Source organism: Ranitomeya imitator, chromosome 1 (assembly GCF_032444005.1).
Source record: "Ranitomeya imitator isolate aRanImi1 chromosome 1, aRanImi1.pri, whole genome shotgun sequence".
Classification (NCBI taxonomy): Eukaryota; Metazoa; Chordata; class Amphibia; order Anura; family Dendrobatidae; genus Ranitomeya; species Ranitomeya imitator.
The window spans coordinates 1,192,218,420-1,192,240,408 of record NC_091282.1 but is presented as its reverse complement, the minus strand read 5'-3'; the positions used below and the strand labels follow the sequence as shown (position 1 = coordinate 1,192,240,408).

The 21,989-nt window shown below is 48.8% G+C and overlaps 1 protein-coding gene across 1 annotated transcript in view; it reads left to right on the top strand.

The window, feature by feature from the left end:
• Nucleotides 1–19,063: 19,063 nt before the first annotated feature.
• Nucleotides 19,064–21,989, top strand: part of WDR1 (WD repeat domain 1) — a 29,451-nt gene continuing 26,525 nt past the window's right edge. The window contains exons 1-2 of the mRNA XM_069744852.1: nt 19,064–19,415; nt 20,614–20,735. Of these exons, the coding sequence (XP_069600953.1) occupies nt 19,400–19,415; nt 20,614–20,735 (138 nt within the window). The 5' untranslated portion in view covers nt 19,064–19,399. The remainder of the gene's footprint in view (nt 19,416–20,613; nt 20,736–21,989) is intronic.

Sequence of the window (21,989 nt, the reverse complement as noted above, 5' to 3'; positions counted from 1 at the left end):
CCAGCTGCTTCGAAAGCGTCACCAAACCAGGGATTCAAGCTTCAGGAGGCTAATTTGCATATTCCAGGTGCCTTCTGGGAGAAGCGAAGTCTCCCTAAGCTAGAAGATCGTTGGGTACAGCCGGGACCAGCTGCTTCGAAAGCGTCACCAAACCAGGGATTCAAGCTTCAGGAGGCTAATTTGCATATTCCAGGTGCCTTCTGGGAGAAGCGAAGTCTCCCTAAGCTAGAAGATCGTTGGGTACAGCCGGGACCAGCTGCTTCGAAAGCGTCACCAAACCAGGGATTCAAGCTTCAGGAGGCTAATTTGCATATTCCAGGTGCCTTCTGGGAGAAGCGAAGTCTCCCTAAGCTAGAAGATCGTTGGGTACAGCCGGGACCAGCTGCTTCGAAAGCGTCACCAAACCAGGGATTCAAGCTTCAGGAGGCTAATTTGCATATTCCAGGTGCCTTCTGGGAGAAGCGAAGTCTCCCTAAGCTAGAAGATCGTTGGGTACAGCCGGGACCAGCTGCTTCGAAAGCGTCACCAAACCAGGGATTCAAGCTTCAGGAGGCTAATTTGCATATTCCAGGTGCCTTCTGGGAGAAGCGAAGTCTCCCTAAGCTAGAAGATCGTTGGGTACAGCCGGGACCAGCTGCTTCGAAAGCGTCACCAAACCAGGGATTCAAGCTTCAGGAGGCTAATTTGCATATTCCAGGTGCCTTCTGGGAGAAGCGAAGTCTCCCTAAGCTAGAAGATCGTTGGGTACAGCCGGGACCAGCTGCTTCGAAAGCGTCACCAAACCAGGGATTCAAGCTTCAGGAGGCTAATTTGCATATTCCAGGTGCCTTCTGGGAGAAGCGAAGTCTCCCTAAGCTAGAAGATCGTTGGGTACAGCCGGGACCAGCTGCTTCGAAAGCGTCACCAAACCAGGGATTCAAGCTTCAGGAGGCTAATTTGCATATTCCAGGTGCCTTCTGGGAGAAGCGAAGTCTCCCTAAGCTAGAAGATCGTTGGGTACAGCCGGGACCAGCTGCTTCGAAAGCGTCACCAAACCAGGGATTCAAGCTTCAGGAGGCTAATTTGCATATTCCAGGTGCCTTCTGGGAGAAGCGAAGTCTCCCTAAGCTAGAAGATCGTTGGGTACAGCCGGGACCAGCTGCTTCGAAAGCGTCACCAAACCAGGGATTCAAGCTTCAGGAGGCTAATTTGCATATTCCAGGTGCCTTCTGGGAGAAGCGAAGTCTCCCTAAGCTAGAAGATCGTTGGGTACAGCCGGGACCAGCTGCTTCGAAAGCGTCACCAAACCAGGGATTCAAGCTTCAGGAGGCTAATTTGCATATTCCAGGTGCCTTCTGGGAGAAGCGAAGTCTCCCTAAGCTAGAAGATCGTTGGGTACAGCCGGGACCAGCTGCTTCGAAAGCGTCACCAAACCAGGGATTCAAGCTTCAGGAGGCTAATTTGCATATTCCAGGTGCCTTCTGGGAGAAGCGAAGTCTCCCTAAGCTAGAAGATCGTTGGGTACAGCCGGGACCAGCTGCTTCGAAAGCGTCACCAAACCAGGGATTCAAGCTTCAGGAGGCTAATTTGCATATTCCAGGTGCCTTCTGGGAGAAGCGAAGTCTCCCTAAGCTAGAAGATCGTTGGGTACAGCCGGGACCAGCTGCTTCGAAAGCATCACCAAACCAGGGATTCAAGCTTCAGGAGGCTAATTTGCATATTCCAGGTGCCTTCTGGGAGAAGCGAAGTCTCCCTAAGCTAGAAGATCGTTGGGTACAGCCGGGACCAGCTGCTTCGAAAGCATCACCAAACCAGGGATTCAAGCTTCAGGAGGCTAATTTGCATATTCCAGGTGCCTTCTGGGAGAAGCGAAGTCTCCCTAAGCTAGAAGATCGTTGGGTACAGCCGGGACCAGCTGCTTCGAAAGCATCACCAAACCAGGGATTCAAGCTTCAGGAGGCTAATTTGCATATTCCAGGTGCCTTCTGGGAGAAGCGAAGTCTCCCTAAGCTAGAAGATCGTTGGGTACAGCCGGGACCAGCTGCTTCGAAAGCATCACCAAACCAGGGATTCAAGCTTCAGGAGGCTAATTTGCATATTCCAGGTGCCTTCTGGGAGAAGCGAAGTCTCCCTAAGCTAGAAGATCGTTGGGTACAGCCGGGACCAGCTGCTTCGAAAGCATCACCAAACCAGGGATTCAAGCTTCAGGAGGCTAATTTGCATATTCCAGGTGCCTTCTGGGAGAAGCGAAGTCTCCCTAAGCTAGAAGATCGTTGGGTACAGCCGGGACCAGCTGCTTCGAAAGCATCACCAAACCAGGGATTCAAGCTTCAGGAGGCTAATTTGCATATTCCAGGTGCCTTCTGGGAGAAGCGAAGTCTCCCTAAGCTAGAAGATCGTTGGGTACAGCCGGGACCAGCTGCTTCGAAAGCATCACCAAACCAGGGATTCAAGCTTCAGGAGGCTAATTTGCATATTCCAGGTGCCTTCTGGGAGAAGCGAAGTCTCCCTAAGCTAGAAGATCGTTGGGTACAGCCGGGACCAGCTGCTTCGAAAGCATCACCAAACCAGGGATTCAAGCTTCAGGAGGCTAATTTGCATATTCCAGGTGCCTTCTGGGAGAAGCGAAGTCTCCCTAAGCTAGAAGATCGTTGGGTACAGCCGGGACCAGCTGCTTCGAAAGCATCACCAAACCAGGGATTCAAGCTTCAGGAGGCTAATTTGCATATTCCAGGTGCCTTCTGGGAGAAGCGAAGTCTCCCTAAGCTAGAAGATCGTTGGGTACAGCCGGGACCAGCTGCTTCGAAAGCATCACCAAACCAGGGATTCAAGCTTCAGGAGGCTAATTTGCATATTCCAGGTGCCTTCTGGGAGAAGCGAAGTCTCCCTAAGCTAGAAGATCGTTGGGTACAGCCGGGACCAGCTGCTTCGAAAGCATCACCAAACCAGGGATTCAAGCTTCAGGAGGCTAATTTGCATATTCCAGGTGCCTTCTGGGAGAAGCGAAGTCTCCCTAAGCTAGAAGATCGTTGGGTACAGCCGGGACCAGCTGCTTCGAAAGCATCACCAAACCAGGGATTCAAGCTTCAGGAGGCTAATTTGCATATTCCAGGTGCCTTCTGGGAGAAGCGAAGTCTCCCTAAGCTAGAAGATCGTTGGGTACAGCCGGGACCAGCTGCTTCGAAAGCATCACCAAACCAGGGATTCAAGCTTCAGGAGGCTAATTTGCATATTCCAGGTGCCTTCTGGGAGAAGCGAAGTCTCCCTAAGCTAGAAGATCGTTGGGTACAGCCGGGACCAGCTGCTTCGAAAGCATTCACCAAACCAGGGATTCAAGCTTCAGGAGGCTAATTTGCATATTCCAGGTGCCTTCTGGGAGAAGCGAAGTCTCCCTAAGCTAGAAGATCGTTGGGTACAGCCGGGACCAGCTGCTTCGAAAGCATCACCAAACCAGGGATTCAAGCTTCAGGAGGCTAATTTGCATATTCCAGGTGCCTTCTGGGAGAAGCGAAGTCTCCCTAAGCTAGAAGATCGTTGGGTACAGCCGGGACCAGCTGCTTCGAAAGCATCACCAAACCAGGGATTCAAGCTTCAGGAGGCTAATTTGCATATTCCAGGTGCCTTCTGGGAGAAGCGAAGTCTCCCTAAGCTAGAAGATCGTTGGGTACAGCCGGGACCAGCTGCTTCGAAAGCATCACCAAACCAGGGATTCAAGCTTCAGGAGGCTAATTTGCATATTCCAGGTGCCTTCTGGGAGAAGCGAAGTCTCCCTAAGCTAGAAGATCGTTGGGTACAGCCGGGACCAGCTGCTTCGAAAGCATCACCAAACCAGGGATTCAAGCTTCAGGAGGCTAATTTGCATATTCCAGGTGCCTTCTGGGAGAAGCGAAGTCTCCCTAAGCTAGAAGATCGTTGGGTACAGCCGGGACCAGCTGCTTCGAAAGCATCACCAAACCAGGGATTCAAGCTTCAGGAGGCTAATTTGCATATTCCAGGTGCCTTCTGGGAGAAGCGAAGTCTCCCTAAGCTAGAAGATCGTTGGGTACAGCCGGGACCAGCTGCTTCGAAAGCATCACCAAACCAGGGATTCAAGCTTCAGGAGGCTAATTTGCATATTCCAGGTGCCTTCTGGGAGAAGCGAAGTCTCCCTAAGCTAGAAGATCGTTGGGTACAGCCGGGACCAGCTGCTTCGAAAGCATCACCAAACCAGGGATTCAAGCTTCAGGAGGCTAATTTGCATATTCCAGGTGCCTTCTGGGAGAAGCGAAGTCTCCCTAAGCTAGAAGATCGTTGGGTACAGCCGGGACCAGCTGCTTCGAAAGCATCACCAAACCAGGGATTCAAGCTTCAGGAGGCTAATTTGCATATTCCAGGTGCCTTCTGGGAGAAGCGAAGTCTCCCTAAGCTAGAAGATCGTTGGGTACAGCCGGGACCAGCTGCTTCGAAAGCATCACCAAACCAGGGATTCAAGCTTCAGGAGGCTAATTTGCATATTCCAGGTGCCTTCTGGGAGAAGCGAAGTCTCCCTAAGCTAGAAGATCGTTGGGTACAGCCGGGACCAGCTGCTTCGAAAGCATCACCAAACCAGGGATTCAAGCTTCAGGAGGCTAATTTGCATATTCCAGGTGCCTTCTGGGAGAAGCGAAGTCTCCCTAAGCTAGAAGATCGTTGGGTACAGCCGGGACCAGCTGCTTCGAAAGCATCACCAAACCAGGGATTCAAGCTTCAGGAGGCTAATTTGCATATTCCAGGTGCCTTCTGGGAGAAGCGAAGTCTCCCTAAGCTAGAAGATCGTTGGGTACAGCCGGGACCAGCTGCTTCGAAAGCATCACCAAACCAGGGATTCAAGCTTCAGGAGGCTAATTTGCATATTCCAGGTGCCTTCTGGGAGAAGCGAAGTCTCCCTAAGCTAGAAGATCGTTGGGTACAGCCGGGACCAGCTGCTTCGAAAGCATCACCAAACCAGGGATTCAAGCTTCAGGAGGCTAATTTGCATATTCCAGGTGCCTTCTGGGAGAAGCGAAGTCTCCCTAAGCTAGAAGATCGTTGGGTACAGCCGGGACCAGCTGCTTCGAAAGCATCACCAAACCAGGGATTCAAGCTTCAGGAGGCTAATTTGCATATTCCAGGTGCCTTCTGGGAGAAGCGAAGTCTCCCTAAGCTAGAAGATCGTTGGGTACAGCCGGGACCAGCTGCTTCGAAAGCATCACCAAACCAGGGATTCAAGCTTCAGGAGGCTAATTTGCATATTCCAGGTGCCTTCTGGGAGAAGCGAAGTCTCCCTAAGCTAGAAGATCGTTGGGTACAGCCGGGACCAGCTGCTTCGAAAGCATCACCAAACCAGGGATTCAAGCTTCAGGAGGCTAATTTGCATATTCCAGGTGCCTTCTGGGAGAAGCGAAGTCTCCCTAAGCTAGAAGATCGTTGGGTACAGCCGGGACCAGCTGCTTCGAAAGCATCACCAAACCAGGGATTCAAGCTTCAGGAGGCTAATTTGCATATTCCAGGTGCCTTCTGGGAGAAGCGAAGTCTCCCTAAGCTAGAAGATCGTTGGGTACAGCCGGGACCAGCTGCTTCGAAAGCATCACCAAACCAGGGATTCAAGCTTCAGGAGGCTAATTTGCATATTCCAGGTGCCTTCTGGGAGAAGCGAAGTCTCCCTAAGCTAGAAGATCGTTGGGTACAGCCGGGACCAGCTGCTTCGAAAGCATCACCAAACCAGGGATTCAAGCTTCAGGAGGCTAATTTGCATATTCCAGGTGCCTTCTGGGAGAAGCGAAGTCTCCCTAAGCTAGAAGATCGTTGGGTACAGCCGGGACCAGCTGCTTCGAAAGCATCACCAAACCAGGGATTCAAGCTTCAGGAGGCTAATTTGCATATTCCAGGTGCCTTCTGGGAGAAGCGAAGTCTCCCTAAGCTAGAAGATCGTTGGGTACAGCCGGGACCAGCTGCTTCGAAAGCATCACCAAACCAGGGATTCAAGCTTCAGGAGGCTAATTTGCATATTCCAGGTGCCTTCTGGGAGAAGCGAAGTCTCCCTAAGCTAGAAGATCGTTGGGTACAGCCGGGACCAGCTGCTTCGAAAGCATCACCAAACCAGGGATTCAAGCTTCAGGAGGCTAATTTGCATATTCCAGGTGCCTTCTGGGAGAAGCGAAGTCTCCCTAAGCTAGAAGATCGTTGGGTACAGCCGGGACCAGCTGCTTCGAAAGCATCACCAAACCAGGGATTCAAGCTTCAGGAGGCTAATTTGCATATTCCAGGTGCCTTCTGGGAGAAGCGAAGTCTCCCTAAGCTAGAAGATCGTTGGGTCACAGCCGGGACCAGCTGCTTCGAAAGCATCACCAAACCAGGGATTCAAGCTTCAGGAGGCTAATTTGCATATTCCAGGTGCCTTCTGGGAGAAGCGAAGTCTCCCTAAGCTAGAAGATCGTTGGGTACAGCCGGGACCAGCTGCTTCGAAAGCATCACCAAACCAGGGATTCAAGCTTCAGGAGGCTAATTTGCATATTCCAGGTGCCTTCTGGAGAAGCGAAGTCTCCCTAAGCTAGAAGATCGTTGGGTACAGCCGGGACCAGCTGCTTCGAAAGCATCACCAAACCAGGGATTCAAGCTTCAGGAGGCTAATTTGCATATTCCAGGTGCCTTCTGGGAGAAGCGAAGTCTCCCTAAGCTAGAAGATCGTTGGGTACAGCCGGGACCAGCTGCTTCGAAAGCATCACCAAACCAGGGATTCAAGCTTCAGGAGGCTAATTTGCATATTCCAGGTGCCTTCTGGGAGAAGCGAAGTCTCCCTAAGCTAGAAGATCGTTGGGTACAGCCGGGACCAGCTGCTTCGAAAGCATCACCAAACCAGGGATTCAAGCTTCAGGAGGCTAATTTGCATATTCCAGGTGCCTTCTGGGAGAAGCGAAGTCTCCCTAAGCTAGAAGATCGTTGGGTACAGCCGGGACCAGCTGCTTCGAAAGCATCACCAAACCAGGGATTCAAGCTTCAGGAGGCTAATTTGCATATTCCAGGTGCCTTCTGGGAGAAGCGAAGTCTCCCTAAGCTAGAAGATCGTTGGGTACAGCCGGGACCAGCTGCTTCGAAAGCATCACCAAACCAGGGATTCAAGCTTCAGGAGGCTAATTTGCATATTCCAGGTGCCTTCTGGGAGAAGCGAAGTCTCCCTAAGCTAGAAGATCGTTGGGTACAGCCGGGACCAGCTGCTTCGAAAGCATCACCAAACCAGGGATTCAAGCTTCATTTTTGCCTGTAGGACATTATTGCAAGAGAGCTTGGCTGAGTAGATTACACAAGAAGGAAAACACACAGCAAGTCAGCAGGATCTAGGAGCAACATGGCAGATGTGACAACCTACATGGTGAGCTGCAGCATGTGCTACATGTTCACAGATCGACCAGAAGAAGAATCCAATTTCACCTGTCAGAAGTGTAGACTAGTGGCCCTTTTAGAAGAAAAGGTGCGGGGTCTGGAAGAAAGAATAGCAACTTTGAAACTCATCAAAGAGAATGAAGACTTTCTAGACAGAACAGAAGCATCTCTACTGGTCACAGAAGGTGCAAAAAGTGTCAGAGAACCTCCAAAAGCAGATGAGTGGAAGCATGTGACCAAAAGAAGCAAGAAGACCATGGAGAAATCACCAACCACACAACTGAAGAACCGATATCAAATCTTTGTAGAGGATGAAGATGGCACACCTAAGAATGAAGCAATACCAGCAAGCAAAAAAGAAAAGGGCACACAGCAACAAGTGACAGCAAAAAGTACAGCCAAGAAGCAACGAAGAGTGGTGGTGGTGGGAGACTCACTACTGAGAGGCACAGAAGCAGCCATCTGCAGACCGGACATAACTGCAAGAGAAGTATGCTGCCTTCCAGGTGCGATGATCAAGGATGTGACCGATAGGATACCAAAGCTCTTCAGCTCCAAGGACGTCCACCCATTTCTTCTGATACATGTTGGCACCAATGACACGGCAAGGAAGGACCTACCGACAATCTGCAAGGACTTTGAAGAGTTGGGGAAGAAAGTAAAGGAACTGGATGCACAGGTAGTTTTTTCTTCTATCCTTCCAGTAGATGGGCATGGCACCAGGAGATGGAACAGGATCCTTGATGCAAACAACTGGCTAAGACGATGGTGCAGACAACAAGGATTTGGATTCCTGGACCACGGTGTGAATTACTGGTATGATGGACTCCTCGCCAGAGACGGACTACACCTCAACAAACCTGGGAAACACACATTCGCCAGAAGACTCGCTACACTCATCAGGAGGGCGTTAAACTAGAAGAAGAGGGGACGGGAAGAAAAACATTAGACTCGAACAAAGACGACCCAGGAAAACATACTCAGAAGGGAGGTAAGAACATTTCTAAAACAATCCACAGTGAGGAGATTGGAACAAAACAAAATCCTCTAAACTGCATGCTCGCAAACGCCAGAAGCCTGACAAACAAGATGGAAGAACTAGAAGCAGAAATATCTACAGGTAACTTTGACATAGTGGGAATAACCGAGACATGGTTAGATGAAAGCTACGACTGGGCAGTTAACTTACAGGGTTACAGTCTGTTTAGAAAGGATCGTAAAAATCGTAGAGGAGGAGGGGTTTGTCTCTATGTAAAGTCTTGTCTAAAGTCCACTTTAAGGGAGGATATTAGCGAAGGGAATGAGGATGTCGAGTCCATATGGGTTGAAATTCATGGAGGGAAAAATGGTAACAAAATTCTCATTGGGGTCTGTTACAAACCCCCAAATATAACAGAAAGCATGGAAAGTCTACTTCTAAAGCAGATAGATGAAGCTGCAACCCATAATGAGGTCCTGGTTATGGGGGACTTTAACTACCCGGATATTAACTGGGAAACAGAAACCTGTGAAACCCATAAAGGCAACAGGTTTCTGCTAATAACCAAGAAAAATTATCTTTCACAATTGGTGCAGAATCCAACCAGAGGAGCAGCACTTTTAGACCTAATACTATCTAATAGACCTGACAGAATAACAAATCTGCAGGTGGTTGGGCATTTAGGAAATAGCGACCACAATATTGTGCAGTTTCACCTGTCTTTCACTAGGGGGACTTGTCAGGGAGTCACAAAAACATTGAACTTTAGGAAGGCAAAGTTTGACCAGCTTAGAGATGCCCTTAATCTGGTAGACTGGGACAATATCCTTAGAAATGAGAATACAGATAATAAATGGGAAATGTTTAAGAACATCCTAAATAGGCAGTGTAAGCGGTTTATACCTTGTGGGAATAAAAGGACTAGAAATAGGAAAAACCCAATGTGGCTAAACAAAGAAGTAAGACAGGCAATTAACAGTAAAAAGAAAGCATTTGCACTACTAAAGCAGGATGGCACCATTGAAGCTCTAAAAAACTATAGGGAGAAAAATACTTTATCTAAAAAACTAATTAAAGCTGCCAAAAAGGAAACAGAGAAGCACATTGCTAAGGAGAGTAAAACTAATCCCAAACTGTTCTTCAACTATATCAATAGTAAAAGAACAAAAACTGAAAATGTAGGCCCCTTAAAAAATAGTGAGGAAAGAATGGTTGTAGATGACGAGGAAAAAGCTAACATATTAAACACCTTCTTCTCCACGGTATTCACGGTGGAAAATGAAATGCTAGGTGAAATCCCAAGAAACAATGAAAACCCTATATTAAGGGTCACCAATCTAACCCAGGAAGAGGTGCGAAACCGGCTAAATAAGATTAAAATAGATAAATCTCCGGGTCCGGATGGCATACACCCACGAGTACTAAGAGAACTAAGTAATGTAATAGATAAACCATTATTTCTTATTTTTAGTGACTCTATAGCGACAGGGTCTGTTCCGCAGGACTGGCGCATAGCAAATGTGGTGCCAATATTCAAAAAGGGCTCTAAAAGTGAACCTGGAAATTATAGGCCAGTAAGTCTAACCTCTATTGTTGGTAAAATATTTGAAGGGTTTCTGAGGGATGTTATTCTGGATTATCTCAATGAGAATAACTGTTTAACTCCATATCAGCATGGGTTTATGAGAAATCGCTCCTGTCAAACCAATCTAATCAGTTTTTATGAAGAGGTAAGCTATAGGCTGGACCACGGTGAGTCATTGGACGTGGTATATCTCGATTTTTCCAAAGCGTTTGATACCGTGCCGCACAAGAGGTTGGTACACAAAATGAGAATGCTTGGTCTGGGGGAACATGTGTGTAAATGGGTTAGTAACTGGCTTAGTGATAGAAAGCAGAGGGTGGTTATAAATGGTATAGTCTCTAACTGGGTCGCTGTGACCAGTGGGGTACCGCAGGGGTCAGTATTGGGACCTGTTCTCTTCAACATATTCATTAATGATCTGGTAGAAGGTTTACACAGTAAAATATCGATATTTGCAGATGATACAAAACTATGTAAAGCAGTTAATACAAGAGAAGATAGTATTCTGCTACAGATGGATCTGGATAAGTTGGAAACTTGGGCTGAAAGGTGGCAGATGAGGTTTAACAATGATAAATGTAAGGTTATACACATGGGAAGAGGGAATCAATATCACCATTACACACTGAACGGGAAACCACTGGGTAAATCTGACAGGGAGAAGGACTTGGGGATCCTAGTTAATGATAAACTTACCTGGAGCAGCCAGTGCCAGGCAGCAGCTGCCAAGGCAAACAGGATCATGGGGTGCATTAAAAGAGGTCTGGATACACATGATGAGAGCATTATACTGCCTCTGTACAAATCCCTAGTTAGACCGCACATGGAGTACTGTGTCCAGTTTTGGGCACCGGTGCTCAGGAAGGATATAATGGAACTAGAGAGAGTACAAAGGAGGGCAACAAAATTAATAAAGGGGATGGGAGAACTACAATACCCAGATAGATTAGCGAAATTAGGATTATTTAGTCTAGAAAAAAGACGACTGAGGGGCGATCTAATAACCATGTATAAGTATATAAGGGGACAATACAAATATCTCGCTGAGGATCTGTTTATACCAAGGAAGGTGACGGGCACAAGGGGGCATTCTTTGCGTTTGGAGGAGAGAAGGTTTTTCCACCAACATAGAAGAGGATTCTTTACTGTTAGGGCAGTGAGAATCTGGAATTGCTTGCCTGAGGAGGTGGTGATGGCGAACTCAGTCGAGGGGTTCAAGAGAGGCCTGGATGTCTTCCTGGAGCAGAACAATATTGTATCATACAATTATTAGGTTCTGTAGAAGGACGTAGATCTGGGGATTTATTATGATGGAATATAGGCTGAACTGGATGGACAAATGTCTTTTTTCGGCCTTACTAACAATGTTACTATGTTACTATGTTACTACCTCCAGCCAGGTCTTACAAGTGGCACATGGCCACAGATTCCATTTCAAAACCTGCAGCAAAGGTTTGGGTGTGTCAGTCAGTGTTTGTTTGCAAGCTGCAGAGCAGATGGCTCTGCAACACCAGCTTGTGTGAAGCTAACACAGAGCCAAGGGAAGTAAAACTCCTGGCGCCCCACAGCATGACACGGCGGTGCAGTTGGCTTTGGAGACGGACTGTTTTGACACCCCGGCTGCGATCCGGAGGTACTGCCTCATTACCGCACAGTGTGAACACTGCCGCACTACAATATGGTGGAGAATGTGGGCAGCGTGAACAGAGGCATACCCCAACGTCTGCTGCATGTCTGTCATTAGGCCTGCCACACTGCAATCCAGGCCTGCAGACAAGATGAAGGAAATCCTGAGACAGTTGTTCCTCACACAGCAACAACAGACGAATAACCTGCAACCATGCAAATTGTATCTTCAAGAGAAAGAAAACTAGCGCTCTAGCACCACCTATTGGAAGCAGCAATCCTAAAATTCAATATCGACCCTTTAAAGAGTCTTGTTATATAACTTAGCATAAAAGCCAAAACCAGAATCTCAATTTGCAGATACTGTGTTTCAGGGTACTGGCCCTCATCAGTGAAAAGTATGAGATCTGATTTGGCTAGGTGAGAAGCTTAAGACTGGGATCTTCTTTTTTGATGAGGCAATTTACATATTTAATTTCCCAGAGGAGCATGCGTGGCATATAAGTCTCCTCACTCTGACATGCCAGAACTTGCTTGCGACTCTCCTCAAGGAGAAATATTAACCGTTAGATCTCAGCCTTAAGCCCTTAGCCTCATCAAATCTCATCCTGATGAGGGGTAATACCCCGAAACACCGTGTCTACAAATTGAGATTCTGATTTGACTTTTATCGCAAATCATATTGCAAGGCTCGTTAAAGGGTCGATATTAACTTTTAGAATTGCTACTTACAATAAGTAACGCTAGAGTTCTAGTCCTCTTTCTCTCTGATGAGGCAATTTGCATATTTAATTTCCAAGAGGAGCATGTAGGGTGTGTAAGTCTCCTCACTCTGACATGCCAGGACTGGCTTATCACTCTCCAAAAGAAGAAACGTTACCCCTTGGATCATGGTCAGATGCTTCTCACGTAGCCAAATCAGATCTCATACTTTGCTCTGACGAGGGGCAGCACCCCGAAACACCGTGTCTGCAAATTGAGATTCTGGTTTGGCTTTTATCCCAAGTCATATGGCAAGGCTCGTTAAAGGGTAATTATTGACTGCTAGGATTTCTGCTTCCTATAGGGGGTCCTAGAGTTCTCGTCCTCTTCCTCTCTGAAGAGACAATTTGCATAATATATGTGGGCACACCTTATCCCATGGGCATTAGGTTCATGAATGGTGAATAAAACACCTGTCTTGATAAATTCTCCCCTGTTAGGACCACATATCCGTGTGGAATTTCTGTGGTGGAAAGTCCGCAGCTAAACATTAGCGGTAAAATCAGCAGCATATTGTGCAGGTTTACCCCAAATTACAGCAGTATAAATGGACTTTTCAGGGGATCTAACATTTCGATTATTATAGTTACCGGTTACAATATTGTTTTAAAAGGAAATGCTCCGTAAAGCAAAATTCTAGTTCTTCTAAAAATGGGGCAGAGAACCATTCCGTCCTTTCAGATCGGCCATATAAGGACTACTCTACCCAGCAGGATACGTCTGTGCTGCAGAACATCCACATTTGGCCAAGTTTCCTCCATCGTCCGGGAGTGAGCAGAGCTGATAATTATGTGAGGCCTCAGTGACAGCGACTACATATAGCCATGAGCTCACACTGCTCACCGGCCACACATGTAACACGAGCACGGCCGCGGACCAGACCCATAGCCCTCCACAGCAGCTCCTTTTATAGGGGGCTCTAAACTTACGGGCAGATTTATAATGGAAACTGCCCTTTATTCATCATCTGAAAAACAGCTGGGCATTATAATCTAGAATGGAGGAAGGGCTCGTAAATATCAAACATGAGAACTCGAGTGATTTTATCATTTTTGCCCATAGTGAAGATGGTGCCGCCTGTACGCTCTCCTCATTTTGCTGGTGGCCATATTTGAAGTGGGAATCGCCCTTACCTTTAGAAGTAGGAAGCGTATTCTACTCCAGATCCAAGAACTGCAAGTACCAGGATGTGACAATATATATATTTCTCACTCCACAATTTTTGGACATTTTTTCAACTTATAAACAATTTTAAGAAAACATGGAAAATATATATACCATCTCTATGCTGATGACACCCAATTATACACTTCTTCTCCTGATATCACGCCGACCTTTTTAGGAAACACCAGTGATTGTCTTACCGCTGTCTCTAACATCATGTCCTCCCTCTATCTGAAACTAAACCTGTCAAAAACTGAACTCCTCGTGTTCTCTCCCTCTACTAACCTACCTTTGCCTGACATTGCCATCTCCGTGTGCGGTTCCACCATTACTCCAAAGCAACATGCCCGCTGCCTTGGGGTCATCCTTGATTCTGACCTTTCATTCACCCCCTACATCCGATCACTGGCTCGCTCTTCTTACCTGCATCTCAAAAACATTTCTAGAATTCGCCCTTTTCTTACTTTCGACTCTGCAAAAACTCTGACTGTTTCACTTATTCATTCTCGTCTGGACTATTGTAACTCTCTACTAATCGGTCTCCCTCTTACCAAACTCTCCCCACTCCAATCTGTCCTGAATGCTGCTGCCAGGATCATATTCCTCACCAACCGTTACACCGATGCCTCTACCTTGTGCCAGTCATTACACTGGCTACCCATCCACTCCAGAATCCAGTACAAAACTACTACCCTCATCCACAAAGCACTCCATGGCTCAGCACCACCCTACATCTCCTCCCTGGTATCAGTCTACCACCCTACCCGTGCCCTCCGCTCCGCTAATGACCTCAGGTTAGCATCCTCAATAATCAGAACCTCCCACTCCCGTCTCCAAGACTTTACACGTGCTGCGCCGATTCTTTGGAATGCACTACCTAGGTTAATACGATTAATCCCCAATCCCCACAGTTTTAAGCGTGCTCTAAAAACTCATTTGTTCAGACTGGCCTACCGCCTCAATGCATTAACCTAACGATCCCTGTGTGGCCTATTTATAATAAAAAAAAAAAAACAACAACATAATCCGGTTCCTCGCATCATGTTCTCATACACTTTATGCAGTTAATAGCCCTCTGTGTCTGTACTGCTACATACTTAGGCAGGTAACTGGTTCATGCAGCTTTACATGAACACCTGAGCCTTACACTATAGCTGGTCCGAATAACTAAAGCAATTGTTACCATCCACCTCTCGTGTCTCCCCTTTTCCCCATAGTTTGTAAGCTTGCGAGCAGGGCCCTCACTCCTCCTGGTATCTGTTTTGAACTGTATTTCTGTTATGCTGTAATGTCTATTGTCTGTACAAGTCCCCTCTATAATTTGTAAAGCGCTGCGGAATATGTTGGCGCTATATAAATAAAATTATTATTATTTGCATTTATCTATAATTGTATTATGAGAAATGTGGCTTATGATATTATATATAATCTATTTTTCGGATGTCACTTTTTTTATGCTTCAGCCCTACCTCGTTATATCTATATTAATCCATTTAACGACTTCATATTTCATGTCTTTGAATATGATTATAACAGGATGAGGGACATTATACTGTACCTGGAAGGGGGACCAGGATTGGGTACATGATACTACGGTAGGGACATTATATCAGGATGGGGGACATTATATCAGGAAGGGTCCAAGATGGAGGACATTGTTATAGGATGGGGGACATTATAGCAGGAAGGGTCCAGGATGGAGGATATTGTTATAGGATGGGGGACATTATGGCAGGAAGGGTCCAGGATGGAGGACATTGTTATAGGATGGGGACATTATAGCAGGATGGGGGTCATTATAGCAGGAAGGGCCCAGGATGGAGGACATTGTTATAGGATGGGGGACATTATAGCAGGATGGGGGTCATTATGGCAGGAAGGGTCCAGGATGGAGGACATTGTTATAGGATGGGGACATTATAGCAGGATGGAGGTCATTATAGCAGGAAGGATCCAGGATGGAGGACATTGTTATAGGATGGGGACATTATAGCAGGATGGGGGTCATTATAGCAGGAAGGGTCCAGGATGGAGGACATTGTTATAGGATGGGGGACATTATAGCAGGAAGGGTCCAGGATGGAGGATATTGTTAGAGGATGGGGACATTATAGCAGGAAGGGTCCAGGATGGAGGACATTGTTATAGGATGGGGGACATTATAGCAGGAAGGATCCAGGATGGAGGACATTGTTATAGGATGGGGGACATTATAGCAGGATGGGGGTCATTATGGCAGGAAGGGTCCAGGATGGAGGACATTGTTATAGGATGGGGACATTATAGCAGGATGGGGGTCATTATAGCAGGAAGGATCCAGGATGGAGGACATTGTTATAGGATGGGGACATTATAGCAGGATGGGGGTCATTATAGCAGGAAGGGTCCAGGATGGAGGACAATGTTATAGGATGGGGGACATTATAGCAGGAAGGGTCCAGGATGGAGGATATTGTTAGAGGATGGGGACATTATTAGCAGGAAGGGTCCAGGATGGAGGACATTGTTATAGGATGGGGGACATTATAGCAGGAAGGATCCAGGATGGAGGACATTGTTATAGGATGGGGGACATTATAGCAGGAAGGGTCCAGGATGCAGGACATTGTTAGAGGATGGGGACATTATAGCAGGATGGGGGTCATTATAGCAGGAAGGGTCCAGGATGGAGGACATTGTTATAGGATGGGGGACATTATAGCAGGATGGGGGTCATTATAGCAGGAAGGGTCCAGGATGGAGCACATTGTTATAGGATGGGGACATTATAGCAGGATGGGGGTCATTATAGCAGGAAGGGTCCAGGATGGAGGACATTGTTATAGGATGGGGGACATTATAGCAGGAAGGGTCCAGGATGGAGGATATTGTTATAGGATGGGGGACATTATAGCAGGAAGGGTCTAGGATGGAGGACATTGTTATAGGATGGGGGACATTATAGCAGGAAGGGTCCAGGATGGAGGATATTGTTAGAGGATGGGGACATTATAGCAGGAAGGGTCCAGGGTGGAGGACATTGTTATAGGATGGGGGACATCATAGCAGGAAGGGTCCAGGATGGAGGATATTGTTAGAGGATGGGGACATTATAGCAGGAAGGGTCCAGGGTGGAGGACATTGTTATAGGATGGGGGACATTATAGCAGGAAGGGTCCAGGATGGAGGACATTGTTATAGGATGGGGGACATTATAGCAGGAAGGATCCAGGATGGAGGACATTGTTATAGGATGGGGGACATTATAGCAGGAAGGGTCCAGGATGGAGGATATTGTTAGAGGATGGGGACATTATAGCAGGATGGGGGTCATTATAGCAGGAAGGGTCCAGGATGGAGGACATTGTTATAGGATGGGGGACATTATAGCAGGATGGGGGTCATTATAGCAAGAAGGGTCCAGGATGGAGCACATTGTTATAGGATGGGGACATTATAGCAGGATGGGGGTCATTATAGCAGGAAGGGTCCAGGATGGAGGACATTGTTATAGGATGGGGGACATTATAGCAGGAAGGGTCCAGGATGGAGGATATTGTTATAGGATGGGGGACATTATAGCAGGAAGGGTCTAGGATGGAGGACATTGTTATAGGATGGGGGACATTATAGCAGGAAGGGTCCAGGATGGAGGATATTGTTAGAGGATGGGGACATTATAGCAGGAAGGGTCCAGGGTGGAGGACATTGTTATAGGATGGGGGACATTATAGCAGGAAGGGTCCAGGATGGAGGATATTGTTAGAGGATGTTAGTAACTGGCTTAGTGATAGAAAGCAGAGGGTGGTTATAAATGGTATAGTCTCTAACTGGGTCGCTGTGACCAGTGGGGTACCGCAGGGGTCAGTATTGGGACCTGTTCTCTTCAACATATTCATTAATGATCTGGTAGAAGGTTTACACAGTAAAATATCGATATTTGCAGATGATACAAAACTATGTAAAGCAGTTAATACAAGAGAAGATAGTATTCTGCTACAGATGGATCTGGATAAGTTGGAAACTTGGGCTGAAAGGTGGCAGATGAGGTTTAACAATGATAAATGTAAGGTTATACACATGGGAAGAAGGAATCAATATCACCATTACACACTGAACGGGAAACCACTGGGTAAATCTGACAGGGAGAAGGACTTGGGGATCCTAGTTAATGATAAACTTACCTGGAGCAGCCAGTGCCAGGCAGCAGCTGCCAAGGCAAACAGGATCATGGGGTGCATTAAAAGAGGTCTGGATACACATGATGAGAGCATTATACTGCCTCTGTACAAATCCCTAGTTAGACCGCACATGGAGTACTGTGTCCAGTTTTGGGCACCGGTGCTCAGGAAGGATATAATGGAACTAGAGAGAGTACAAAGGAGGGCAACAAAATTAATAAAGGGGATGGGAGAACTACAATACCCAGATAGATTAGCGAAATTAGGATTATTTAGTCTAGAAAAAAGACGACTGAGGGGCGATCTAATAACCATGTATAAGTATATAAGGGGACAATACAAATATCTCGCTGAGGATCTGTTTATACCAAGGAAGGTGACGGGCACAAGGGGGCATTCTTTGCGTCTGGAGGAGAGAAGGTTTTTCCACCAACATAGAAGAGGATTCTTTACTGTAAGGGCAGTGAGAATCTGGAATTGCTTGCCTGAGGAGGTGGTGATGGCGAACTCAGTCGAGGGGTTCAAGAGAGGCCTGGATGTCTTCCTGGAGCAGAACAATATTGTATCATACAATTATTAGGTTCTGTAGAAGGACGTAGATCTGGGTATTTATTATAATGGAATATAGGCTGAACTGGATGGACAAATGTCTTTTTTCGGCCTTACTAACTATGTTACTATGTTACTATGATGGGGACATTATAGCAGGAAGGGTCCAGGGTGGAGGACATTGTTATAGGATGGGGACATTATAGCAGGATGGGTCCAGGATGGAGGATATTGTTAGAGGATGGGGGTCATTATAGCAGGAAGGGTCCAGGATGGAGGACATTGTTATAGGATGGGGGACATTATATCAGGATGGAGGGCATTGTTACAGGAAGGGGCCAGGATAGGGGGCATTATACCATGAAGGGGCCCAGTATGAGGGACATTATTAGTTGAAGGGGCAAAGGACAGGGACATTATACCAGGAAGGAGCACACAATGAGGGACATTACTACATGGAGGGTGAACGCTACAAGGACTCATACATCTGACAACATGCAGGTGGAGACCCGGGGCCCATCGGACTCCAGTTTCAGGCGCTCATCCTGCTGTTTGCACATTTATTACACGGATTGTCGTGTGTTGCTCGGCTGTGAGGTTTGGCATTAGTGCTTTGCTGTCCCTGGTTTGTGCCTTCTCATAGCTGCCCCCTCCTCCTCCTCTGCGTTTTCTATACTGCACACAGGTGTGACTTGACGTCTAGCATGGCGCAGATGTATCAGCTTCTCCCGGCCTCATGGGATGAATGGCGCCTTGTGTGCGGGAGTCTGCGGGGCTCACACTGATCTCTATGGAGCAGAATGAATGGCTGCAGTGTGCGCTGACTGTGGTGAGGAGGAGGTGACAGTGACGGCGCAGAGCAGTGACTGACTGCAGCCTCCCGCTGTGAGGAGGAGACAGTGACCTGACCGGCCGCAGCCCGTGACTCCCCTGTACATGACACGAGATGACACGAGAGCCCCCACTGCGCGCTGCCCACCATAAACATGGCGCCGGGCGTTTCCCCGCCCTCCGGTGACGTCACGCACAGTGACAGCGCTGCGCGGCTGCGGGGGAGCGGCTGGAGCAGCGCTGTGTGTTGACCATATATGGTCACGGGCTCAGGGAGACGCTGCCGCTGGGAGCTGCTGGCATTCGGCTTCCGGGTTTGAATCGTTGGCGGCCGGGAGGGAGCAGCGCACATCCCCAGACTCCGTGCAGCGCCGGACACTCCGCACCATGCCCTATGAGATCAGTGAGTGAGCGGGCACCGGGATGGGAGGGGGCCCGGTCCTGTGCAGCGCCCGGCGGTGACGTCAGCACTGTGTGTATACTGCCGCTGTCAGCAGCACTTGTCCTGTAGTTTCCCGGCCGCGCCTCCGCCTGTTGCGGTGATGTGGAGTCTCCGAGCCAAGGCCGGGAGCTGGGGGAGCGGACCCTGGAGCAGCGGCAGCAGCCATCTACCGCCGCCTCTGTATCTAAGGATGGACGGTGCACTGATGCCGGCTGGGGCTCCTGATGGCAGGCTGGTCCGCACTGTCGTCGATTTGGGGTGTACTGTCCCTGGTTGTGTCGGCCTGTGCCTGGCACGTCAGTTGGAGGCTGTCTGTCTCAATTTGGGGTGTCCTGTGCCGGGCTGCCGTCAGTTGGGCGCTCTCTAGTTGGGGTGTCCTGTGCCGGGCTGCCGTCAGTTGGGCGCTCTCTAGTTGGGGTGCCCTGTTCCTGTATGCCGTCAGTTGGGTGTGCTCTGCGCCGGGCTGCTGTCGGTTGGGTGGCCCTGTGCCGGGCTGCCGTCAGTTGGGTGTGCTCTAGTTGGGGTATCCTGTGCCTGTATGCCGTCAGTTGGGTGTGCTCTAGTTGGGGTATCCTGTGCCTGTATGCCGTCGGTTGGGTGGCCCTGTGCCGAGCTGCCGTCAGTTGGGTGTGCTCTGCTGACTTGTAATAGGCTGTTACCAGGTGGAACCATCTGTAGGAGCAGAAGAATGAATGAAGACAGTTCCACCATTCATTCATCGGTGTGTTTCCCATAATGCCTCTTGTGTTGTGCACCCTTCTAGTATATGGATGCTCTTTAGCACAGCGCCTGTGCCTGTAATGGCGGGGCCTGTGCCTGTAATGACGGAGCCGCGGCCTGTGCCTGTAATGGCGGAGCCGGGGCCTGTGCCTGTAATGGCGGAGCCGGGGCCTGTGCCTGTAATGGCGGAGCCGGGGCCTGTGCCTGTAATGGCGGGGCCTGTGCCTGTAATGGCGGAGCCTGTGCCTGTAATGATGGAGCCGCGGCCTGTGCCTGTAATGGCGGAGCCGGGGCTTGTGCCTGTAATGGCGGCGCTGCGACCTGTGTATATGTGGCTGACGTCCTTCTCGGGGTCCTATCTCTATGCCGGGACTTAATTGATGGAATAACCTGTTCATTACTCGAATCTCCTGACGTTTCTTTTTCTCTCTTTCCTTAGAACATGTTTTCGCCAGCCTACCTCAGATGGAACGAGGGGTGGCCAAGGTCCTCGGAGGAGACCCCAAGGGAAACAATTTTGTGTACACGAATGGGAAATGTGTGATCATCAGAAACATTGAGGTACGGCGCACTGTACGGACATGGCTGCGTCCTCCTGTTCCCCACCCTGGATGCTGCTCAGGAGCTACATGGTCCTGACACAGAGGTCACGCAGCAGGGCCGGATCAGCAGGATGTGGGTGAGGGGACGTACCCTGATCCTGAGAGTGGAAGGGCCACACCGTGATTTACTGCCCCGTCCCCTATGAAATCTTCCCTGTAATGGAGGCCTGACAGATTCACGCTGCCCGAGCCACGGTCCGCACGAATCATCCCGGCCGTGCTGTGTACGGCTTTATGGCCCCTCACACAGTGTCCGTGTGGTTGGTGTTGCGGACTGGTCGGGGGGCTTCCTGGTTTGGCACAGATTTCCTCTTGGGCATGGCATGGACAGGTGTAAAACCTGCTGCATTGGACAAGTGAGGTTTTGTGTGATGGCACCGATAAAGACCCCTGTGCCCCCTATCTTGTACGGTGTTCCCCCAGAAGTTTGTTGACCACAGTATTTGGATATTTCTATGTGTCTTGCGTCCACTGCACAATGTTTTTGGCATTTTGCCATCTTCTTGGAGTTGGCAGCACGTAGTAGGATGCCACCAGAAGATGTGGTGATTCTTGGCATTACCAGGGGTGTCTAGACTAATCCACGGAGGGGAGTGACCGCGCCGGCTTCATACGGTATTTTGCAGAAGTGTTATATTGGGGAAGTGGAGAGTACGAGCAGCCATAGGCGTCTGACACTTGGTATTCCATGTATGCACATTACCGGTGACTGTGGAGGAGAAGGTATGGGATCGTCAGCGAGCCTGGACTCGTTCCGCTGAGCTGGGAAGCGGTGCCCAAGTGCAGAGCGATGTGCAGTGTTCTGCTGCCCGTAGGATCTACAGAACTGAGGAGTCAGAGCCACGCCCGGAGACCTCGCTCCTGGAGGGGCTCCTCGCATGGGCCTCCTCGCTCCTGGAGGGGCTCCTCGCATGGGCCTCCTCGCTCCTGGAGGGGCTCCTCGCATGGGCACACCTCGCTCCTGGAGGGGCTCCTCGCATGGGCACACCTCGCTCCTGGAGGGGCTCCTCGCATGGGCACACAGAGGTTACTTGCAGCTTCAGTTTTCATTGTGCAAAAGCTGCAGAAATCCCCCACATCTTATTCCCCTTTCAATGTAAAACTCACAAACTCTAAAAGCTGAGATAGGAGGAGCTGCTCGTCCGGCTCCTCACTGAGAAAACTGCTGTGGACGCCTTTTCTTAAAGGGACTCTTGTCACCTGAATTTGGTGG